The sequence below is a fragment of the Aotus nancymaae genome, unplaced genomic scaffold, assembly GCF_030222135.1.
Source record: "Aotus nancymaae isolate 86718 unplaced genomic scaffold, 86718_ANA_hifiasm-v0.15.2.pri h1tg000019l, whole genome shotgun sequence".
Taxonomy (NCBI): domain Eukaryota; kingdom Metazoa; phylum Chordata; class Mammalia; order Primates; family Aotidae; genus Aotus; species Aotus nancymaae.
Genome location: NW_026988431.1, coordinates 33,011,219 through 33,028,569, shown reverse-complemented (window position 1 = coordinate 33,028,569; position 17,351 = coordinate 33,011,219). Strand labels below are relative to the sequence as shown.

The 17,351-nt window shown below is 43.7% G+C and overlaps 1 protein-coding gene and 1 pseudogene across 5 annotated transcripts in view; one reads left to right on the top strand and one right to left on the bottom strand.

The window, feature by feature from the left end:
• Positions 1-17,351, top strand: part of DZIP1L (DAZ interacting zinc finger protein 1 like) — a 56,038-nt gene that overhangs the window by 17,060 nt on the left and 21,627 nt on the right. For 4 of the 5 annotated variants that reach the window (XM_012451145.2, XM_064378728.1, XM_064378730.1 and 1 more), the window contains exons 5-11: positions 119-240; positions 5,390-5,551; positions 8,169-8,297; positions 9,632-9,694; positions 10,943-11,083; positions 13,442-13,472; positions 14,569-14,622. In XM_012451145.2, the coding sequence (XP_012306568.2) occupies positions 119-240; positions 5,390-5,551; positions 8,169-8,297; positions 9,632-9,694; positions 10,943-11,083; positions 13,442-13,472; positions 14,569-14,622 (702 nt within the window). The remainder of the gene's footprint in view (positions 1-118; positions 241-5,389; positions 5,552-8,168; positions 8,298-9,631; positions 9,695-10,942; positions 11,084-13,441; positions 13,473-14,568; positions 14,623-17,351) is intronic. The other variant, XM_012451146.2, reaches the window with a different exon arrangement.
• On the bottom strand, positions 2,731-3,198 carry LOC105716530 (elongin-B-like; annotated as a pseudogene).

Here is a 17,351-nt window from a genome sequence, read left to right as displayed (position 1 = left end):
TAAGTAGGAAAGCTGTTTTCAGACCGAGGTGTGGCTGACTGACGAGGTGAGAAACTAACTACACTCCCTTGATTTTTGGACTTAAACTGGTCACCCTGTCTTTGCATGGACCCCACAGGAAAACAGAAGAAGCAGGAACAGCCAGTGGAAGAGGTGTTAGAAGAGCTACGGGCCAAGCTAAAGTGGACCCAAGGGGAGCTGGAAGCCCAGAGGGAGGCCGAGAGGCAGCGGCAGCTCCAGGTGGGCAGGGAGAGAAAACATCAGGGAGACTTGGGTCATCCCAGGAGGCCCCTGATGCACATGAATCCCACAGGGCAAAATTTCCAGCTGGTTTCCCAGAGCTGGGACAGATAATGCCTTCTTGGACACAGCAAATGATTTTAGGTAGTCTGGAAAAGAAAATTGAATTATTTTTGCCAGACTTTTGTGGACGAAAGTAGAGCAGAGAGATGCAGTTTCCTGCATTAGTCAGCAGCCTCTGAGGATGTTTGAACCTGAATTTTAGCTTTGTACACAACACTGTTAGTTAACTTTTTGAGGACAAAGACTGGGTTTGATTCTGAAAGCTCCAGAACCCAGCCCAGATAAAATGCTCAGTAAATGTTTGTAGAATGAAAATACATGAAGTTGCCCTGCTCATTCCTTCATTATTCATTCTCTCAGCATGCATTTATTGAGCACCAGCTGCATAGTTGGTATTGTGACGAATACAGGCATACCTCATTTTTTGTGTGTGTTTTGTGTGTTTTACAGACATTGTATTGTTTGCACATTGAAGGTTTGTGCCAACCCTGTGTTGAGCAAATTTATCAGCATCATTTTCCAACAGCATGTACTCACTTCATGTGTCTGTGTCACATTTTGGTAATTCTCACAATATTTCAAACTTCTTGATTATCATTATATCTGTTATGGGGATCCGTGATCAGTGATCTTCGATGTTACTATTGTAATTGTTTTGGGGTGCCACAAACTGTCCATATAAGATAGCAAGCTTAATCAAACATCTCTTACTTTAAATCAAAAGGTAGGGCCGGGCGTGGTGGCTCATGCCTGTAATCCCAGCATTTTGGGAGACTGCAGTGGGCGGATCATGATGTCAGGAGTTTGAGACTAGCCTGGCCAACATGGTGAAACCCTGTCTCTACTAAAAATACAAAATTTAGCTGAGTGTGGTGGCACACACCTGTAATCCCAGCTACTCGGGAGGCTGAGGCAGGAGAATTGTTTGAACCCGGGAGGCGGAGGCTGCAGCGAGCTGAGATCATGCCATTGCACTCCAGCCTGGATGACAGGGCGAGACTCTGTCTCAAAAAAAAAAAAAAAAAAAAAAAAAAAATCAAAAGGTGGAAATGATTAAGTTTAGTGACGAAGGCATGTTGAGAGCTGAGATGGGCTGAGAGGTAGTCCTCTTGTGCCAAACAGCCAAGTTATAAATACAGAGTTATGAATTTCAAAGTTGTGCCTTGAAAGAAATTCAAAGCACTACTCCACTGAATGCACAAGTGATAAGAAAGTGAAACAGCCTTATTACTGAGATGGAGAAAGTTTTAATGGTCTGGGTAGAAGATCAAATCAGTCACAAAATTCCCTTAAGCCAAAGCCTAATCCAGAGCAAGGCCCTAACTCTATTCATTTCTATGAAGCCTGAGAGAAGTGAAGAAGCTGCAGAAGAAAAGTTGGAAGCTAATAGGTGTTGGTTCATAGGTTTAAGGAAAGAAACCATCTCCATAACAATGAAAGTGCAAGGTGAAGCAGCAAGTGCTAATGTAGAAGCTGCAGCAAGTTATCTAGAGGATCTAACTAAGATAATTGATCAAGGTGACTGTACTAAACAGATTTTCAGTGTAGAAAAAACAACCTTCTATTGGAAGAAGCCATCTAGAACTTTTGTAGTTAGAGATAAGTCAATGCCTGGCTTCACAAGTTCAAAGAACAGGATGATTCTCTTGTTAGGGTCTAATACAGCTGGTGACTTTAAATCGAAGCCAATGTTTATTTGCCAGTGTGAAAATTCTAGGGCCATTAAGAGTTATGCTAGCTCTCTCTACCTGTGCTCTAACAATGGAACAAGAAAGTCTGGATGACAGCACAGCTGTTTACAGCATGGTTTACTGAAAATTTTAAGCCCACTGTTGAGATCTACTGCTAACAAAAAGATTCCTTTCAAAATAATTACTGCTCATTGACAATGTTCCTGGTTATCTAAGAGCTCTGATGGAGATGTACAAGGAGATTTGTGTTGTTTTCAAGCCTGCTAACACAATATCCATTCTGCAGCCAATAAATCAGGAGTAATTTTGACTTCCAAGTCTTATTATTTAAGAAATACATCTTGTAAGGTTATAGCTGTCATAGATAGTGATTCTGAGCAAAGTAAATTGAAAACCTTTTGGAAAGGATTTGCCATTCTGGATGCTATTAAGAAAATGTGTGATTCTTTGGGGGAAGTCAAAATAGTAACATTAACAGGAGTCTGGATGAAATTGATTCAAGCCATTTTGGATGACTTTGAGGGATTCAAGACCTCAGTGGAGGAAGTAACTGCAGATGTGGTAGAAATAGCAAGAGAACTAGACTTAGAAGTGGAGCCTGAAGATGAGACTGAATTGCTGTGACCTCATGATAAAACTTTAATGGTTGAAGAGTTGTTTCTTATGGATGAGCAAATAAAGTTTTTTTTTCCCCCTAAATCTCTGTTTTTGGGGGGAATGGGCCTCTTGGGGGTCCTCACTGTATGGCTTGTTCATTGGCACTGCTTCCCAAGTCCTGGGGCTTCATCACATTGGGCAGCTTGGGCGGGCTGTAGAACAGCTTGATGCACAGGGCCCCAAAGGTGTCATCCACCTAGAAGGCCAGCCCCGCTGTGGCTGGGGCCTGTGGCCATGCTGTTTGGCTGGTGAAGTCACGCTCACCCAGTGTCTTGCCATCATCCAAGAGTTGGCCATCCTTGTACAGCCGCTGCTCTTCGGGCAGCCACTTGAGGATGCCCTCGACGTTGCACTTCAGCTTGAACAATTCCTTGGCGTCTGTGAAGATGGTGGTCTTGTGGCGCCAGATCATGAGGAAAACGTCCTGGGGGTGGTGGGCCGGCGTGAGGGTGAAACCCAGGCCCCCTGTGTGACCCAGCTGCTCCCCGCTGCCCCCCAAGTAGTTTCTTGAGATGGAATCTACTACTGTCGAAGATGCTGTGAACATTGTTAATTGATAAGAAAGGATTTAAAATATTACATTAACTTAGTTGAGAAAGCAGCAGGAAAGTTTAAGAGATTTGACTCTGATTTTGAAAGAAATTCTACTGTGTGTCAAATGCTACCAAACAGCATCTCATGCTATAGAGAGATCTTTCATGAAAGGAAGAACCAATTGATGTGGCAAACTTCATTGGTGTCTTTTTTTTTTTTTTTGACAGAGTCTTGTTCTGTCATCCAGGCTAGAGTGCAGTAGCATGGTCTCAGCTCACTGCAACTTTCGCCTCCTGGGTTCAAGTGATTCTCCTGCCTCAGCCTCCCTAGTAACTGGAATTACAGGCATGTGCCAGTAAACCTGACTAATTTTTTGTAGTTTTAGTAGAGACAGGGATTTTGCCATGTTTGCCATGTTGGTCTCGAACTCCTGACTTTAATCCACCCGCCTCTGCCTCCTAAAGTGTTGGGATTACAGGTGTGAGCCACCATGCCCGGCCTATTGTTGTCTTAAGAAATTACCGTAGCACCCCAACCCTGATCAGTCAGCAGCCATCAATATCAAGGCAAGACCCAACACCAGCAAAAAGATTATGACTCACTAAAGGATCAGACGATTGTTGACTTTTTTTAGCGATAAAGTATTTTTTTAAAAATTGTATTATTATTATTTTTTATTTTCTATAAGTTATTGGGGTACAGGTGGTATTTGGTCACATGAGTAAGTTCTTTAGTGGTGACTTGTGAGATTGTGGTGCACCCATCACTGAACAGTATACACTGCACCGTATTTGTTATCTTTTACCCCTTGCGCCCCTCCCACTCTTCCCCTCAAGTCCCCAAAGTCCATGGTATCATTCTTTTGTCTTTGCGTCCTCATAGCTTAGCTCCCACATATCAGCGAGAACATACGATGTTTGGTTTTCCATTCCTGAGTTACTTCACTTAACATAATAGTCTCTAATCTCATCCAGATCACTTCAAATGTGCAAATGTTGTTAATTTATTTCTTTTTATGGCTAAGTAGTATTCCATTGTGTGTGTGTATCTATCTATCTATCTATATCTATCTATATATATATACACCATAGTTTCTTTATCTACTTGTCGACTGATGGGCATTAGGGTTGGTTCCACGATTTTGCACTTGTGAATTGTGCTGCTATAAATGTGTGTGCAAGTATCTTTTCCAGTAATGACTTCTTTTCCTTTGGGTAGATACCCAGTAGTGGGATTGCTGGATCAAATGGTAGTTCTAGTTTTAATTCTTTAAGGAATCTCCACACTGTTTTCCATAGTGGCTGTACTAGTTTACATTCCCACCAACAGTGTAGAAGTGTTCCCTGATCACCACATCCACACTAACATCTACTGTGTTTTGATTTTTTGATTATGGCCATTCTTGCAGGTGTAAGGTGGTATTGCATTGTAGTTTTGATTTGCATTTCCCTGATCATTAGTGATCTTGAGCAGTTTTTCATATGTTTGTTGGCCGTTTGTATATCCCTTTTGAGAATGGTCTATTCATGTCCTTAGCCTGCTTTTTGATGGGATTGTTTGTTTTTTTCTTACTGATTTGTTTGAGTTCGTTGTAGATTCTGGATATTAAACCTTTGTCAGATGTATGGATTGTGAAGATTTTCTCCCACTCTGTGGGTTTTCTGTTTACTCTGCTGACTGTTCCTTTTGCTGTGCAAAGGCTCTTTAGTTTAATTAGGTCCTAGCTATTTCTCTTTGTTTTTAAGCAATAAAGTAGGTTTAAATTAAGTTATGTACGTTGTTTTTATACATAAACCTATGGAACACTTAATAGGTTACAGTCTAGTATAAATATAACTTTTATATACACTGGGGAAAAAAATATTTATATGGCATTCTTGCTTTATTGTGATACTTGCTCTATTCCATACTTGCTTTGTTATGATACTCACTTTATTGTGGTGGTCCGGAACTGAACCTGTAATATCTCAGAGGTACGCCTGCATAGAGAAAAAGGAACAAGTCCCTATCCTCAATGGACTTTACCATTCAGGTAAGACTAGCTTAGACTGGTCCTCTCAGCTCCAAACTATGGGAACTATGGGATGAATGTTCTTTGGGTCTCCATAGTGACTTGCATAGACAAGGAGGCCTAAGCAGGTTCTTAGTAAATATTTGTTGTAATGTGGAATTAATCATCTTATTGTTCTTGCTCTTCTTTGTAGGAAGCAGAGATCATTCATCAGAGACAAATAGAAGCTAAGAAACAATTTGATGAATGGAAACAACAAGAGTGGACCAAACTTTATGGGGAAATAGACAAACTAAAAAAAATATTTTGGGATGAATTTAAAAATGTTGCCAACCAGAACTCTTCACTAGAAGAGGTACCCAGTATAAAAGACTTTTCAAAGTTCCTTTGTTGGAAATCTGCTTATTCTCGAAATTAATTTCTTTGTTTGTACTAGTTTTAGTTCACTGCTGTTGGAAGCTAAAATACTGTGAGGACAGTTATCAGAAGCTAGTTATCAGAGGCCTGATATTAGAAGCCCAGATATCAGAGGCCTGGGGTTGAATCACTGCCCTGTCACATACTGATTGTGAGACCTTGAATGAATTAGTTAACCTCCTCATGCCTCAGTTTTATTTCTATAAGATAGGCTGCTGAAAGGGTTAAATTAGTACATAAACAGTAAGTAACATAATCCGGCATATAGTAATATATCAGTAGTATATCTGGTATATAGTAATATCTCTAGGTATTATCCTTATTTTTGCAAAGGGCTTTCATCACTGGACAAGAAATGGGGCGAAATTTAAATGAATGCATTTTTCTCCCAACAAATATTCCCTGAATCCTGGTTTACATGCCAGACACTCTGTTGGGGTCTTCAGAGGTCACACATAATGTCTAATATTTATGGACTGTGTTTACTATTTTCCAGCTCCTATGCAGTATACTTTATATATACTAACTTTTAATCTTCTTAGCAATCAACCATACCATTCTCAAAATGGGTGCATCACTAGTTTATAACTTTCATATATATATACACACACATATATATTTATTTTATTGCACTTTAGGTTCTGGGGTACATGTGCAGAACATGCAGGATTGTTGCATAGGTACATACATGGCAATGTGGTTTGCTGCCTCCATCCCCCCGTCACCTATATCTGGCATTTCTCCCCATGTTATCCCTCCCCAACCTCCCTATCCCTCACTGTCCCTCCCCTATTCCTCCCCAACAGACCCCTATTACTTTCTTTTTAAAAGTTTTTTAAAAGCTATTTCCTGATGTTAGGAAGGCCAATGAAAACTATATATATATATAGTATTTTTTCTTTTGCTTCCCCCCACCCCTAAAAACTATATATATTTTGAAATTTTTTTTTCCTCAAAACTTTTTCCCTGATACAGAAGTATGAGAGCTTACTTTGGCTAAGTTATGTGACTAAAGAGAGAACTTTAGACCTGGGTAAATTGAGATGCCAAAGGAGTGGCTAGCTAAATGAAAATACCATGAGGGTTTGTAATGCCAAGAAAGTCAGCTCTGTGGTGTGTCATAAGCTGCATCAGAACCTGGGAATTGTGCATACATCTGATCAAACTTTAAGGAGTTTAGAAATGGTTAACATTTGGAACCAGTATTGCTTAGCAATAGTTAAGAAATGTTAGCAAGAATGATACCAAGTTAAACTTAGGTGCTTGCCATTCTTTAAAGCCTTAATAGGGCTTATGAGTTTTTTGTTTCTGTTTTTTGTTTTTTTGTTTTTTTTGTTTTTGTTTTTGTTTTTTTTTTGAGACAGAGTTTCACTCTTGTTACTCAGGCTGGAGTGCAATGGCGTGATCTCGGCTCACCGCAACCTCCGCCTCCTGGGGCTTATGAGTTTTTTTTGTTGTTTTTGTTGTTGTTGAGATGGAGTCTTGCTCTGTCACCCAGGCTGGAATGCAGTGGCACGATCTTGGCTCACTGCAACCTCTGCTTCCTGTGTGGGTTCAAGTGATTCTCCTGCTTCAGCCTCCGGAGTAACTGGGACTACAGGCGCGTGCTACCACACCTGGCTAGTTTTTTGTATTTTTGGTAGAGATGAGTTTCACTATGTTGGCCAGGCTGGTCTCAATCTCCTGACCTCAGGTGATTTACCCGCCTCAGCCTCCCAAAGTGCTGGGATTACAGGTGTGAGCCACCATGCCCAGCAGGGTTTATGAGTTTTATGCAGTCATACAGATGGAAATATGTTGCTTTTGTTAATTCAACAGTCGTATATTTTAAGAAATAATCAAAGGTGGGTGAAAAGGCATCCTCTCTTTGATCCAGTTTTCTGTGCCTTTTCCTTCAGGTCACACACACTGCTAGCCCAGGAGTCAACAGGTGTTGATGACTCTACTCCAAGTTGTGCAAAGCCCTTTCTGGAGACAGCCAGGATGTTTTGTTGGGAGAGAGGCAGGAGTCCTCAGGGAGTGGCCTGGAGTGCCTGAGACCCTCCCACAGGCTCTAAGAGTCTGATTCTCATCAGTTTATTCCAGACTGAGGAAGAAATGGGGCAGCAGTCAGGAGATCTTGGGATTTTGAGTATACCAGAATTTAAGTGAAATGGAAACTACACTCTTTAATTTGTTCTTCCATGGAACTTGCTTTTTCTGTGCAAGGGCTGATCTCCCAGGAGAGCCTTCATGAAGGGGGCTGATTTGTGTGAATATTTGTTGGTGCGTAGGTATCTAGTGAGAATGAATTGGGAGGATGAGTTGGGTAAGGTGTGCACCTCTGACACTGTTCCATGTATAAAAGACAACATGGGCTGGGTGTGGTGGCTCACGCCTGTAATCCAAGCACTTTGGAGGCCAAGGCAGATGGATCACCTTAGGTAGGGAGTTCATGACCAGCCTGACCAACATGGTGAAACCCCGTCTTAAAAAAATAAAAATAAATAAAAAATAAAAAAAAGACAACATGATTAGATCTTCATCTGAATAAAACTATGCCCTGGCCTTTTCAGAAACTGCGGGCACTGCAGTCCCACAGTGTGATGGAATCCAACCTGGGATCACTGCAAAATGAGGAGTCTGAGGAGTGGCTCCGTCAGGCACGGGAGCTCCAGGCCCTGAGAGAGAAGACAGAAATTCAGGTGACCTGATGCTCCATGCCCCTCTTCCCACAGGAAGCCAAGAGCTATCTTCTCTTCCAATATATTCTTTCATTTTTGTTCTATGAATGTAGAGAAGTTGAAGGACATCAAAGTTCTATATTTTTAGACCTTCTGCCAATACATGAAAGCATAGAATAGGGTTCGCAGGTGAGGCTGGTGGTATGTGTGCAATGTCAGATTTGCCTAAGATCTTTTGAAAAATACATACAGCTCTGTCTCTTATTTGACACCTTTGCTCCATTCTGATTCTAACTCAGTTGAAAGCAACTCTTAGAAAGTGTGACAGTCTCTTGGGTTGGAAGATATTTGGGATGCATTCAGTGTTGTGATGATAGTTGTTTAGCAGCCAGCTCTCTGGAACTAAAAAGCTTTAATCTGTAGCATTTGCCAATTTCCATGGTGTAAATATTTCTACCATGGCCAATTTCATGCTATGTGTGAGGTCACCGAATGGAGCCGGGAGGACTTGTGCACAGTCTGCTCTCACAGGTTGGTAGGAGGTGGCTCTGGCTGACCCTGGATGAATTTTACTGCAGTCTGATTGTAAAATGATCTGTATCACTGATAATTCCATGGCAAAGAAGGGGAATCGGTACAGTTGTTAAATCATGTTGTGCTTCTCTTTCTGCTCTCCAAGATTCTTGAAAAAAAACCCCATAAAGTCTAGCTAACAATCAGCAGAACTGCTGATTGATGTTTTACAGGTTTCATGTTATAAAGAAGCCATTCTTTTCCCAAGAACTCTGTTCACATTCTTTCCCTGTTTTTCTATTATTGGCAAATTTGTGAGTTTGTATAATGTATGGAAATTAACTCAGCCCTTGTTGTTCTAATTGTGGTTATTTTTCCCAGTATTCTGTTGGTCTTTCAACTTTGTTGATTCTGGTTTGGCCATACAACAATGAATTATGTTTATGTAGTCAAAATTATCCAATTATTAATCTTTCTTTATAGCCTTCCTCACTCTGAGATTTAAAGACAACATTCCTGTGTTTTCTTTTAGTACTTTTATGGCCTTATTTTTTGTGTTAAATCTTTGACCCACCTAGAATTTATTTTGGTTTAAGATGTGAAATAAGGATCCAGCTTCCTATTTTTTTCTAGGCAGCTAGCCATTTGTTCCAACACCATTAGTCAATAATCCATCTCCCTCCCCTTAGTTTCCATTTATTTCCATCTTTAGTCTGGATTTTCTATTCTATTTCACTACTCTGTCTGCCTACCCATGAACCAGTACTTTTAACTTCCTATAGCTTTATAACATGTTTTAATACCTGTAAGGGCCCAATTGATAAGCTTTTAATCTTTTTCAGAAAATGGAATGGAAGAGAAAAATGAAGGAACTGCATGAAGAGCATGTGGCTGAGAAGCGAGAGGTAGTTCTTGTCTGGTGATCTCAGGGAATTTGGTTTCTTGTGACCTCTCAGAATTCAGTATTCTCCACCCCCCACTCACCCACCATCTCCCCTATCTCACCTGGAACTGGATGGCAGATACTTTGCTGCAGATATCGCTCCTGGCTACCGCTCCCATCAGGACACAGAAGAGGTTAGCTGCCCATCCAGCAGCTTCCCTGGCCAGGAGCAGGGGCCTCCAGGCCTTCTCTGAACTGAACATATCCTTTGTTCTATGGTCTTCTTTGCAGTGACCCCTTTAGGCTCTCCAGGGAGGGTTGTGCCATAAGCACCAGATGAATCACCTAGTGGTTTCACGTTTTGGCTCTTTGAAACTTTCCCACCCTAGGAGAGAACTGGGCGGCTGTGGGCCTCAGCGATAGTTCAGTGGGAGTTCAAAGAGAAGGATTCAGATACTGAGAATGGTGAACAGAGAGCAGCGGGCCTCAGGGCAGAGCAAACAGCTTCTGTAAAAATGCCCTCAGCAGGAGGCAAGTTGAGGAGGAAGCTGGTTCATTAGAGCCCCAGAATTCCGCCTGCAAAAAGCTTAGAAGATGAAAAGGCTTAGATCAGTCTGGCCCATGGTAGACGCTCCTCACTCTGGTGTAGGGACACACGATCACTCACATGTGATGGTTTTATTTTATCTGAAGCATTTTGAAATGGGAAATAAATTCACATTTGTTCCCAAAACAGGAGAAATACATTAAGATACACTGAGTAGAGTCTCACTCCCACCTGTCCCCATCTACCTGTCCCCAACACCCACTGCTCAGGTGACTTTTATGGCTTTCTTTTGTATTCTTCTAAAGTTTCTTTATGCAAGTATTAATAAATATTTTCACTTTATCTCTGCTCTTACATCAGAAGTAGCATGTTAACTCGTTTTCTTCACCTCTTGTTTTCACCTAAAAGGATCCATTTGATGATTTTCGAATGGTATTAATTTACCTGACTGTTCCTCAGTGGGTGGCTATGTCTGACAGAGCCCTTTCTCTCCTGGTCTTAAAGGCCTGCATTCTATTCTTACTTCTTCTCAGGCACAGCACAAAAATGTCCCCAGACTGGAAGGTAGTCTTGTTAGAAAGCCTGTCCACGTCTCAAAATCCTTTACCGTGCTTCAAGTGAAACCCTGGTCCAGCACATGCCTACAGGTGCTGGCCCTGCAGACACGGGGCACTCAGATGTCCCTGCAGACATTTGACCGACCGGCCAACCTGTGCCCGCCAGCTACAGGAGGAGAACCAGAGGCTCCAGGTCTCCCTGTCTCAGGATCAGAAGAAGGCAGCTGCCCAGTCCCAGCGTCAGATCAGCGCCCTCCGTGCCCAGCTGCAGGAACAAGCTAAGATCATTGCCTCCCAGGAGGAGATGGTAGGTCTGTCCCTCCTTTCAGCCAGGCCTTGGTGTCCTTGGGCCTCTATCCTGTGAGGATCTCCTTGGATTCTTCTGGGCTCAACAGTGCTAGTCTTACTACTGAGGCTTCTTAAGGAGAGAGAAGAGTCCTCTGGCGTGAAGGACACAAAATGATAAGGCTGTAACTGCCTCCTTCCAGGCTGAAGATGTGCCACCTCCTTACGGGCGGCTGGCAGAAGGGGCCACTCTAACAGCAGAGACCATATAAAATGCTCAGTGCCTCCCTTATGCTTTGCTTATTACCTCATTTAAGCCTCACTGCTATACTTCAAGGTAGGCATCCCCTTCTCCCCATCTTCATTTGACAGATGATGAAATACGCTGGAGAAGGCAAGTCCCTCGCTCAAGTCCTCATGGGGCACTCTGTGATGAGATTCAACCCTAGCCAGGCAGGAAGAACGCAAAGCTTGTGTTCTTTACACAGTGTTCTCAGGCTTAATTCCTTAGCCAGTATCTTTTTCATAAATGAACAGCCTCTGATGAGGTTACAGATAAAGCAGTGTGATGAAAAGGCACTCACTTAGCACCTTTCTCCTCAAGCTGGCCCCTGTGACTCTTTACCTCTTGCTGACAATTCTCTGTCCAGTCCAGGCTTAGCTCTCCCTCCTGAGCCCCAGGTCTGTGGAAAATCTGCGTCTTCCTCTGCTGCCATCCACCTCGTGGACTAGGTTCCACACAGCTACCCCGGGCTGAGCACCCACTGTTACTGTCTAGTCCCTGCCTCTTCTTCCTGCACCCCTTGCTATTTGTGCTTCTCTGTACTCCCAGCTACATTCCCCCCAGGCAGCATATCTACCCCACTCGCTTGTTACTTTTCACTGTTACCCCGCTGCCTCAAACGCTCAGCTCTGCACTGAGCTCTAGTCTGGAGGTTTCCTAAAGAGGAAACCACAGCAGAGTTTCCACCATGTTCCCTGCTGGCTGCAATGTGCTGTATGCTACTCAGACGTCTTGTTTGCAAGTGATTCAGTTAGGAACCTACTGGCTAAAGAGAACAGAATAGGCTAATAGGGACTTATTTTTATTGTAACAGCAATAAAGAGAGGTGACAGCTGCTGGCCTTGGTTAGCAGCAGAAGTATGCCATTGTGAACACAGCCTGTGGGTTTTTTTTTTTTTAACCATCTTCAGTATGATGACTTTTGTTTCCTGCTTCACTTTCATAGTTGCAAGCAGACTACTGTAGTCCCAGTCCTACAACCATATTTGGTGGAAAAGGTTGATGAAAAGGCCCCTTCCCAAGACTTCTCTTTGTCTATATTACTGGGCAAAGCTGTGTCGCATGGGCAGCAACAGCTGCAAAGAAGGCTGGGAAAGTAAATACTTAGTTTTGCAGTCTGGAGCAGGGGTAGGCAAAGAAGGCAACAGTGGAGAATGGACACATGAGTTATATGTCAGTATGTGCCACCGCAGGTAATAAAAAGTGACCCAAGCTTAAGCAGAAGAGGGAGTTTGCCATAAGGGTAGATGGTGCATATCATAGAGCTCACGCCAGGGGAGCAGCTGAGTCTGGGAATAAACTGAAACCAGAGACGTGAACGTGGTCATCAGTTTTCCTCTTCTGTGTGTCTCTGTTCCTTTCTCTATAACTGCTTTATTTTTTTCTTTTACCCTGAAAATCAGTTTCTGCTTCTTATCTGTTTCATGTGGTGAAACAAACAAATATACAAACCAAGAAAACTGTAAACAGTTGGCTGCCAGCAGCTCTTGACTTCATTCATTGTCAGTCCAGAATGTCTCTGCCCAAACCTGGATGTTGGCTACGGCTGTGATGTGAAGTCTCATTGTTCACCTGTGGCTGTCCTGCCTGCAGCCATGAAGGAGGAAGGAAGAGGAACTTCTTGGAGCAGGGTGGTTGAGTAGACAGTTCAGTGCATGTCTACATCTGGCCTCCTGTCCGGGGTCGTGTCTGACTCCTTCCTCCCGGGGTGCTCTGTTCAGAGGCTCACACTGTGGGAGGGGAGCCTCTCCCTTGCCCTGGCTGTTTTCCATGAATTATACCAATAGAACGATTGTGTGCATGTCCCACTCTGTTCCTATGGGACTACTGCCCTCGAGCTATAATTCTTTGAAGAGAGGACATTCTTGCCTCCCCACCTTGGAAAATGGAGCATGATGCCATTCTCTCTCTCACATGGACCCCAGAGATGTGTCAGGGGGCTGGGATGGTGCATCTGAGCTCCTTCCAGTTCCCAATGGGAGGCATGGAATCAGTAGCCATTCCTTCCTCAGTGTGCTAGGCAGACACACTGCTCCAAGCAGAGTTCTCACAACGTTCTCTGCTGGTTGTAACCCGCTCTATTCCACCTCTTTGCAGATCCAGACCTTGTCCCTCAGGAAGGTGGAGGGTAAGTCTACACAGGGCGGTTTATAGTAGTCTTGGCTGTTGTCTCTGGCTTTTCTCCCTCCTTTTCCCTCTCTCCCAGTCAATTCACGGGTAAGGATTGGTGACAGCAGCCTGTGGACATGTAGTATCAGGCTTCTGGGACACACAGGCTGCAGGTAGCGTTTGTGCTGAAGGCTTTCCATGCAAGCTGGCAGGGCTTCTTGCCTGGCTTGCTCCTGTCTGTAGAGGGATGGAGGCAGTGGGGAGGAGGGTGATTATGGGTGGAGTAGGGTTTCATGAGCAGGCTTTTCTAATGCACCATGCCTGCAGTGAATGAGGAAAATTAGGATTCAGCGTTGCCGGCAACCTTTACCTTGTTCCCAATGTTCAGCAAGTTGACCCCAGACTTATGTGAATGTGTCCTATTTGGATATACGGCCTCCTCTTGGGTACTGTGGTGTGGAAATGCATGTGTCTGTGTGTAAAGGGGTGTAGGTGCTGGCATCTGAAGTTAGATGGCAACCCACAGGGGACTGACTGCTCCTGTTTAGAGGACCTTGGACAGCCCCTTGTGAAGCTTGGCCCTTCATCTGCCACCCCCAGCTCCCCTGTCCTATGGCTTAAGCTATACTTCTACCTTTTATTGCAAACTCACATTTTCTCCTATCCCTCGCCTTCCCAGCCATACAGCCAGTTCAGAGAGGCCTGACCCCTGTGGCCCTGAACCTCCTGAGGGATGGAGGCAGAACAGAGCCATTAATAACAGCCGTGTGCCACACCTTTCCTTGGCCACTTCAGATTCATCATCTCATTACATTGGCTTACTATTGAATGTGGGGTGGATATTATTATCCTCATTTTCTAGGTGGGGAAACTGAGGCTGAGAGGGGTTCAAGGACTTGCCGTCTCTTGCACAGATAGCGAGGGGCAGAGATGGTGGGTGGACTCTGATCTTTCTGCCCTCCATGTCTGCTCCATCCTGCCTCTCCCCAGTCAAGACGAGCTGACTGGAGGGTTTTCTTTTTCTGGCTTATAACCAGCTGGAGTCCTGTACTTTTCTCCTAGTCAGGGATGGGGTCCAGGGCACTGGTGCCACTAACCATTCCTTTTCTCTTCAGGGATCCACGAGGTGCCAAAGGCTGCGGACACAGAGGAGGACTCTCCGGAGGAAGGTGGGGACTGACTTTCTTTCCTGGATGTCCAGGGCAGAAACAGATTTGCTGCCTTCCTCCTTGTTTAATTTGTCTCTACTTAACTGTATCTGGACACCTGAAACTGGAGTGGAGGGAACTAAGGACCTAAGGACATGAAATTATATATATATATATATATATATACACACACATATATATATATATATATATATTTTTTTTTTTTTTTTGTACGGAGTTTTGCTCTTGTTGCCCAGGGTGGATTGCAATGACATGATCTTGGCTCACTGCAACCTCTGCCTCTCTGGTTCAAGTGATTCTTCTGCCTCAGCCTCTCAAGTAGCTGAGATTACAGGCGCCCGCCACCAGCCTGGCTAATTTTTGCGCCACCATGCCTGGTTAATTTTTGTATTTTTAGTAGAGATGGTATTTTATCATGTTGACCAGGCTGGTCTTGAACTCCTGTCCTCAGGCGATCCCGCTTGCCTCAGCCTCCCAAAGTGCTGGGATTACAGGCATGAGCCACTACAGCCAGCCTGAAATAATACTTCTTAACACCTTCTGTGTGCCAGGTATGTGACATGCAGGTACTAACATTCAATCTGCTGGTTTAGTGATGGGGAAGCCCAGACCCAGAGAGGGTCATTAGCTTGTCCAAAGCCACAAAGCTAGCAGGTAGCTGAGTGAGGATTTGGAGTGACTTCTGATTCACAGCCCATCCCTCTGACTCTCACTTGAGCCTATGCAGAGCAGTGAAAGATAACTTGCTGAGTTGGCTTAAAATGGCCTTTGCTGTTTTCTTCTGCGTTGTGAGTTTCCTGCAGACAGGTCCCACAGGGCATAACTAATGTGTAGGAATCCACCTCGGCTCCCTTTTCAGAGCACTGGGTACCTGCTGTTTTTGTTCACCCTATTCCATGACTGACTCTGATTCGCAGACCTCTCAACCAGATGCAGCCAAGGGATGCAAAAGAAAAATGAAAAAAATAGAGATGCTCCCTGACTGCAAGGAGCTCTTCTTAGGATTGTCAGGGAGAGGAAGGACAGATGAGTAAGTAGTGACTGGAAAGCTACTGACCAGGGCCTGTCTGTTTGAGCAAGGCAATGATACGACAATTTCAAAGTTTCCCAGCAGACACACCCAGACAAATTTTAATTGTGCCATCAAAGAGCTCATTGTGGGATGTTTTATTTTTTAATGTAAAGTTTTTCTTTATTTTCAAGATGGTAATCTATGCCCTTCTGAAAAAAAAAGGAATGGTATAAAAGGGTGTGCAGTAAGAAATAGGCCTCCCTTCTGCCCAGCTATCCAGTTTCCTCTCCAGAAGTTTTATTGTTAATGATTTCACATGTATCCTTCAATTCTACATGGGAATATGTGCAAATGTAAGACATGTGTGTACCCATTCTTCTCCTTTTTCCCAAATGGGAACACACTGTACACATTGTTCTGCAGTTAGTTATGTTGTTAACAACTTATTTGGGAAATGGTTTCATATCCCTTTATAAAGAACTGCTTCATTATTTTTTTCAGGGCTTTGCAGCCTTCCATTAGATAGATGAACTAAAATTTATTTAACCAGTTAGTCCTCTGCTACCTCCCTCTACCCTCCCAGGGCATTTAACCTTCGGATATAGTTGTAAAAATTAGAATTGCATATCACTTTTGAGGAAGGTATCTGTTGAGTAACACAAGGTCCTCAGGTAGGATTAATCACATCTTCAAACAGTGGATGCAGGATACTAGAGAGGAGGAGTCTGAGACTGATGAGTCAGGGGATCCCATGGCTGTGCACCTGTTGCTACAGTGGAGGTTTTATTGCTTATCATACTGTGCGTGTTTGTCTACCTCTTCCCATCCCAGACCTGCAGGCAACAGCATCACTTGGGAATTTGTTAGAAATGCAAAGTTGTAATTCTCAGGCCCCATCCTAGACAAACTGAAGTGGAAACTCTGGGGGCAGGACCCAGCAGTCTGTTTTCACACACTCTCCAGGGCATTCTGATTCTTGCTCAAGTTTGAGAACCACTGTGAGACCAGTGGCTGTCTACAACTGGCTAAACGTTAAGAATCACCTATAAAGCTTGAACTGTCTGGAGGACCACTTCATACCCCCATGTTACCTAAAGCAGAACATGGAGTGGGTGGGTTCCAGGCATCAGCAGCATTTAAAGCTCCCCAGGTGATTCCAATGTGTAGACAAGGTTGAGGATCATGTCCAGGTGCAAACTTTATTGAGCAGAATCACACAGGGTTGGGGGTGAATGAGTGGCAGGGGAGCGATTATTATAACCCAGATTTCTGGGCCCCACCTGTAGAATTTTTGATTCAGTAGGTTTAGAGTGGGAGCTGAGAATCTGCGTCTCACAAGTTACCAGGTGATGCTGCTGCTTTGGCTCACAGTTAAGGAGAATTGTCCTACGATCATTGTTTCTCAGGCTTCACTGTTGATTAAAATATCTAGAGGATTTAAAACATAAATATGAAGTGTTGGGGTCCACCTTGAGAGATTCTGATGGCATCAGCCTGGGGTGATTCCAACACGCAGCCAATGGTGCGATTCACCACCCTTGATTGTGAGTGAGGTCCTTAGAGGGTGGGAGATGGGCTTCTGTGTCCTTAGCATCCAGCCCCAGCCTTATTACACTCATGCTACTTGTTCAGTTAATGTCTACTGAGTGAGTCAAAGGGCTTGGTCCAGCTCTTACCACAGAGGCCCCAACATGGAACTTGAAGAACACTCTGGGAG